Below are 7142 nucleotides of genomic sequence, written 5' to 3' on the forward strand. Positions count from 1 at the left end.
TTTGGATCGAACTCGGACTCAAATTACCAAATCCAATTATTTTTGGACTGGACTTGGACTCAACCTTTTGGAGTCCAAAAATCCAATTAAGTCCAAAGTTTTAAGATTTTATTTATAGATAAATATTTGTAATTTAAAAACTATTGTGAAATATGTGATTTTTGGGCCTTATTTACTATGTGCAACAAAAAACAACAAAATATTACACTCCATATAAAACTCATAACCCAAAAATATTATGTCAACCTCTTTCTCTTTCGCTTTCTCTCGTCGGCGGTGATGGTTGATTATTGAGTTTTAATATATTTAAAGTTATGTTTTTTTAAGAACTGAAACCCTTTTTTGGCTAAGTGTTTAATGTGTATAACATATTGTTATTTACAATTATATCTATTGCTTAATGGCTATTTATTTTTCCTTTATAAAGGAGTGACTTATAATATAGGTGTTAAATTATTTAATACCCACTATTTGATACTCGTGTACGGAGTATTTTATTTTATGTGTTAGAAAAGTTACCCGGTAACAGAATTATTTACATTTATTTTCGAACCGTTTGAGTTAAATTTTTTTTTTTTAAAAATAAAACTTAAATTATTATTTTTTTTCAAAAAATAAATTGGATCGGATCGGATTGGACTGGATTCGGACTCAATAATTTTTTTATGGATCGGATTGGATCGGACTCGAAAAATGTTTGGATCGGACTTGGACTCAATTATCCAAGTCCGAAAAATTATGGATTGGATTTGGACTTGGCAAAGTCCAATCCAGTCCATCCAATTTACACCCCTAGTTGTGATTTATGATCTACATGTAATATTTCAAAAGCATTTTTTTATTTTGGCGGAACTTTCGTTATATAAATTCTTTTAAAATATCGTCTGATATACTATATGTCACATCACCCACTTACTATTCGATTAGTAGAAAATTGAGCATAATTTGACAGTTATGTATGAAAAGTATAAGGTAGTCTGGTGAAAGACGAGTTATTTCTTTATTCTTTGCCTTACTCATCTTTCCTTTTGATCCCTCCTGCCAATTCACTACAACCCTTACTCAAACCACTTACCTTTATATATCAATATATGGAGTACGTAACTTTTAAGTATTGACATCAAACTATATCGAGTTTTAGCATACAATAATAATAATGGGATCACTAGTACGAATTGTTAGACGACATCGTCCACTTACATTAGGTAGCTAGCTCAATTTCCAAATGGAACTTAGCATTGACTAGATTAAAATTATTAAGGAATTGATCGATCGAGTTGAAAATTTGAGATTAGTGGTTGCTTGAGAAAATATCTAGTCGCTAAGAATCTCAAAGATTAGCACTGAGGAGCAATGATATTTTTGAAGAATCACAAAAGGCAAAAAAAGAGCCAATGTGTTAAGATATTTTTTGAGGATCTTCACTTTTACATCCAGCATTTGTTCTCACACAGAATTTATCTTTTCGCTTTTTCCTTTTTCATTCGAGACCAAAATATCATAATTCAACATTTTGTGATTTGAATATGGCATATCATTTGGTTCTCTATTTTAATTGGTAGATATCAAAATATCATCCTTCAACATTAATGTGATGTTCATATATGTTTTCAATTCTCTTATCATGCACAACTTAAAAATTATATTTTATTTTATGATTCTCTATCAAATCAAACTCTCATAGTCTCAAATATGTCGAGTTGTCTCGGCTCGACCCACTATCCAACTCATTACCCATTAGTTATATGTTCAATTTTTGAAAAAGATGGCCTAAGCATGTCAAAGGTGGGGCAAAATATGTTTTATACACCCGGGTGCACAATGCTCACTGTGCACCCTGTTTTTAAATGAATATGTAGTTCAAATACAAACAACATATTATTCATACCCAAAGAACATATAGCTAATGAAATATAGTTCAAATCCATAAAACATATAGTTTAAATATTTTACTAGTACATGTACATTGAAATCATTCTTCATGTTCATTAGATTTTCAATAAATGTTCAACAGGGTGTACGATGAGCACTGTGCACCAGGGTGTATAATCCAAATTGCGAAGGTGGGGTGTACGTTGTTACAAGCTTATACGCCAACAACAATTCTACTTATGTTCCCATTCTTAATTTGTTATGTTGAGTCTTGTTGGATTTTTAAATGTACCATGTCGTGTTTTGTATGTATCACTGTGTCAGATAATTGTACTACACTATTTGCGGCGGATCTTGAACAATTTTACGCGGGGTAGAAAAATTAAGCAATATACTATTATACAATTATACGCAAATTTTAAGGGGGGCGTAATTAAAAACACACTACAAAATTCAGGGGGCCCGGGCCCACCCCAATGCTAACTAAGATCCGCCATTGTACACTATCATCTTGCCCTACATAATGTCATATTTAGTTGTTATAATAAACGTACAATAGCAAACGACTATAGGCTACAACTTTACTCATTCCCCTTCAGACATAACTCGGTTAACTCCATTCTCAACTCATAACCAATTAAATAATTTGCAAAACCAAACTCTCTTTCACTAGATCTCTTAATATTTATCTCGCCTAACCTAGAAAATATACTCAGTATGATACAGATGTTCCGAATTGCGTTATCGTAAAATTTGACTAATCTATCCTTAACCAAAAATCTATTGGACACAGGGATGTGCACTCAAAATAAGACGCGAATACAAACTTCCTCCTCAAAATTCTATATGAAGTATTTATCATCTTTATCACAACAATGCTACCGCCACCACAGACTACATTTAACATGTACTCCCTCCGTCCCTTAATACTCGACCTGTTTTGGCTTTTTTCACTATTCACATAATTCACTTTGACCCTGTTTTATTTCTAGTATATGAAAACAAATGTTAGTATATAATATATTGTTGGCTTCTTCTTAATATATATTTTCAAAATATAATATTTTTATAAGTTTTTATAATATTTTGTTAAAGAAATTAGTGGTTAAAGTTGTGCATTGGCAAGCGTGTCCGATCAAAGAGACGGAGGGAGTACATATTTGTATTTACCAAATTACGGTGTACCAAACAATCTACCAAAGTACACCGTATCTATCATGACTTCATCACTAAAAGAAAATGGAAGTCGTTGTTTAAACATTTCAATAGTCGACAAATTCGTATTAAAGAACATTAATTTTGCTCAGTTGTTATCCACCATCTAGATTACTCCCTATAAACAATTGTATTAAACAAAAATTTGAAATTAAAATCATTAATTAAAATTTAACAATGCAAATTCAGATAAAACCTTAGCCAATTCATTACCAATCCATTGTCATCCTTACATCACAGTACATAGCACAATTTATAATCTCAGTACATAAAGTTGAACATAAAAAAGAGCCAAAATCCCTTTTTTAGCTCCTAATCCGAGGGAACTTATTACTAATTATTAATTTATTAATACTAATTTCTTACTAATTTCCCCTTTAATTCCCTCATCTTTGATCACCTCCACCATTCCTCCTCCCGTTATTTCCATTTCCTCCTTTACAACTCCCCTTCCCGCCACCGCCTTGCGGTTGCTGCCTCACGCTCCCGCTGAAATTCGCCGACAAATCGGAGTAAATCGACGCCACTTTCGTGATGTTTCCGTTCAGTTCCTGGATGATCGCCACATTCTTTTTCATGTTATCCGGGATCCTCGACTGATGATTCTCGTTCGCCTGCTGGATCAACATCCTGTTCCGATCCAGCACCGTCTGCACCTCACTGAAGCTGTCCGCGAAGGCATTCCAAGCCTGCGGGTTCCCGCAACCGTCGCCGGAGAACTCGTCCATATTGTTTGTTCTACGGCGACGGTTGCCGGCGCCTCCAGCAGACACCATGTTTTGCCGACGATCGCCGTCTTCCATACTCGATTCAGCTCCCGAGTAAGACATGTTTGTCAAGCTTAATTACTTTCCTAACTATAATTTTATTTTTGTTTAATTGAAGAAACTATGAAGAGGAGCTTTGATTTGAGGCAAGAGAATGGGTAGAGAAAGGTATTTATAGAGCCATAGAAGTAAGTTATCTAAATTTGGCGCGTGGGAAAAGGTGTTGAAGAGGGTAAAAGGGAATAATACCACGCGCTTAGTATGAGAGTAGTGAAGTTTGAGGCTAAATATCTAAGGGTGGAGATATTTTAGGCAGGAAAAAGTGCGTAAAAGAGCAAAGCGATTCTGCCACGTAAGATTGAGATCCTGTGGTGCAATGCGACGTCGTACCTTGTTCATTTACACTATTACAGTCTTCAAAAAGGTGAAATTATCTTGGCTTGAAATTGAAATAAAACAACACAATTGCACAAGTGTCTCTTGGAGCACTTGAATCGACATTGAATTATTCCATGGATAATTGCCAAAGCTTAAAATTGACACTACTCGGCTGAAGTAAGGGTATTAAGTATTAACTCTTCCCGTTGGACGATACTCACAACAGTTGATTGGATATATAATTTTAAAAAGAGAGTTAATAGTCAAAGTTCAATAAACTAAGTGCATATTTGGTATGCATATAGAAAAAGAAATGGATTGGAAACATTTAAATAGGAGAAATGGTCATGTTAAATGTTACTCCATCCGTATTTTAAAAAAAGATACACTTTGATCGGCACATAATTTTAGGAGAATGAGTTGAATTTATTAAAATAAGATAAAAGTGGGGTAGTGGGTACAATATTTATTATATTAAAAAGATGATGTGAGTAAGTGTGGGGACCACAAGAAAGAGAGAAGTATTAATATATTGGAAGTGGGACCAAAACATGTTAGAAAAAAAAAGTGTATCTCTTTTTAAAATACGACCGTTTAAGGAAAGTTTATCTCTTTTTAAAATACGAAGGGAGTATCATTATTTATTGTTTGATGTATCCAAGGAGAGCAATCCCTTGTAGGGGTGTCAAATCGGATCAACGGATCGAATTTGGGTTGAACGAAAGGGTCGGAACATATACATTTGGCTAACGGGTCGGATTGGATCGAGCTTAAAACTTAATGGTTAGGATTTTTATGCACAGATTCATATCGGATCGGGTTGCAAACATGTCGGATTGTAGTCGGGTTGATTCGGATTTGATCGGATAGGATTGTAACCTAACGGGTTATTAACGGGTTTAGACAGATTATAACTGGTTCGGGTTCGTATCAGATCGGGCTAATCGGGTCGGGTTCATATCGGATCGGGTTAATCAGGTAGTGAACTGAAACGAGAAGGATTTAAACGGATTTAGCTAGGTTACATTGATTTAGGTTCATAAATTATTTAGTACTTGATCAATTATGGGCATCAACCCTATTCCCTTTATTCTCAAAAGACAACCAAGAACCAGTATGATCTATGCTTAACTCATGATCAAAAACCTAATTCACTTAAAACCAATCCATTTCATTATTTCTACATTTTTCTAGAATATCTTAATATTATTGAAACTTGCATAAAATCAAATGGGCACTTAACTAAGATATTTCTACATTTTTCTTAAACGGGCACTTTAATATGTTAAACGGGCACTTTATTATGGGACGAAGGGTGTTAGAATATATCTTGATCGGTCAAACCCCTTACTGCAATACCCCATCACAGGGATCTTGTTGCCCCGTCAGTGAGTCAGGGTCTAGGGGCGACACACCCTGGTTTAAGGGTTCAGAGACGCAACGTGGTCCCTGGGAGTTAAGTTTGTTAATCTACACTAGGGTTATATGTTTTGAGCTTATTTTATGTGCTTTTCCGTATATGTCTAGAGAGTACTATATAAACTCTCTAGGTAATAACCCAGTTCTATCTTGTAATTTAATATGTAAGGAGTATTCCTCAAAATCAATAACACTTTTATCTCCCCTATCTGTGAACGTATCCAACATATTATTAGTAAACTATATTGAATTACCGTGTTCTTTATTTATGTTATTAATCTTTCTTGTTTTCGTTATATCAGAGGGAATATGTATTACGTACGTACACACACTTAAAACAGGAACTATAGGTACCTTTTCAAATCATTTATCCGTGATATACTGATATGGCATGATAATTGACAAGAGTTGAGCAATAAACAAATGTAGAGAGTCGTGTAAGTTGCGACTGAATGAATTTGGATCTGTGAGGGTGTAAAATTGCACGTTGTTTATTTCATATTTTCATATACGGACTAATACAACAACAAGCTGGAATAGCTCAGTTGGTTAGAGCGTGTGGCTGTTAACCACAAGGTCGGAGGTTCGACCCCTCCTTCTAGCGAATTCATCCACATTTTTCAATAAAGAACAAAATACATTTTTTTAATTTGCTTTTTTTAACAACTTATTGAGTGGTAATTTTATTCCCCATCAAACAATGAATCTCCATTTTATTTAGAATCACAATACAGGATATTTAAAGCTTTTGAGTTAAATGAATTCAATCTTATACTATATGTAGGGTTGCAAATGATAGAGTCAAGTCGATTTTTAGTTCGTTCAAGCGGTAAGTTTGATAAAGAAAATATTAGTGTTTGAACTAACTCGAGCTTGAGTAAGATTTGAAAATTCTTGTTCGTTCTTGACTCGTTAAGATTCGGTTTGTTTGAGCCTTGTTCATGATCATGTCCGTTTGCATTTCGAGTTTGAGTTTGAGCTTGGACAACTTAAATCGAGCTTGATAAAATAAACAATTACCTTTAGAAACAAAAGGTTTATATCCATTCGATTAAATTCAATTAAGTTTTTTCCAATCCTTTTATAATAAAAAATCTATTGGTAAATTTGTGTATGAACAAAAACCTTCATTTCATTTAAAAGATATAGCAAGATAAAGTACCAAAGTATTTTTAACATGTCACATATTTGGTTGAGTTTGAACGACTTTAAAACGAGCTATACTCGAACATTAACGATTAAACAAGTTGTTACACGAAATTAGCGAGTCAAATATGAAATTGTTCAAGCTTCGTTCGTTTATTTAACTGACTTTTTCTTTTAGCTCAATCTTGTTTTTAATCTTAATAAACGAGTTTGAGTGATTATCCACGAGTAATTCATGAATTACACAATCACTCAAGGAGTCAAGGCAACAATATTCTTTCATCAACTAAAATAAACATGATTTTTGTTAGTCGGATACTGTATAAATTTTTAATAACGCAAGGC

At 33.9% G+C, this 7142-nt stretch overlaps 1 protein-coding gene and 1 non-coding gene across 2 annotated transcripts; one reads left to right on the forward strand and one right to left on the reverse strand.

The window, feature by feature from the left end:
• Positions 1 to 3271: 3271 nt before the first annotated feature.
• LOC110801678 (protein EARLY FLOWERING 4) lies at positions 3272 to 4003 on the reverse strand. Its single transcript, XM_022007077.2, has one exon. It carries the CDS (start codon positions 3915 to 3917, stop codon positions 3474 to 3476), a length of 444 nt encoding a protein of 147 aa, XP_021862769.1. The 5' UTR covers positions 3918 to 4003; the 3' UTR covers positions 3272 to 3473.
• A 2178-nt stretch (positions 4004 to 6181) lies between these two features.
• TRNAN-GUU (transfer RNA asparagine (anticodon GUU)) lies at positions 6182 to 6255 on the forward strand. Its single transcript has one exon. It is a non-coding gene; the product is annotated as a tRNA-Asn (tRNA).
• The last annotated feature ends 887 nt before the right edge of the window (positions 6256 to 7142 follow it).

Source organism: Spinacia oleracea, chromosome 1 (genome assembly GCF_020520425.1).
Source record: "Spinacia oleracea cultivar Varoflay chromosome 1, BTI_SOV_V1, whole genome shotgun sequence".
Lineage (NCBI taxonomy): Eukaryota > Viridiplantae > Streptophyta > Magnoliopsida > Caryophyllales > Amaranthaceae > Spinacia > Spinacia oleracea.

Excerpts from the sequence above, each read along its gene's own strand:
- LOC110801678 (XM_022007077.2), bottom strand. The coding sequence starts at position 3,917 with ATGTCTTACTCGGGAGCTGAATCGAGTATGGAAGACGGCGATCGTCGG.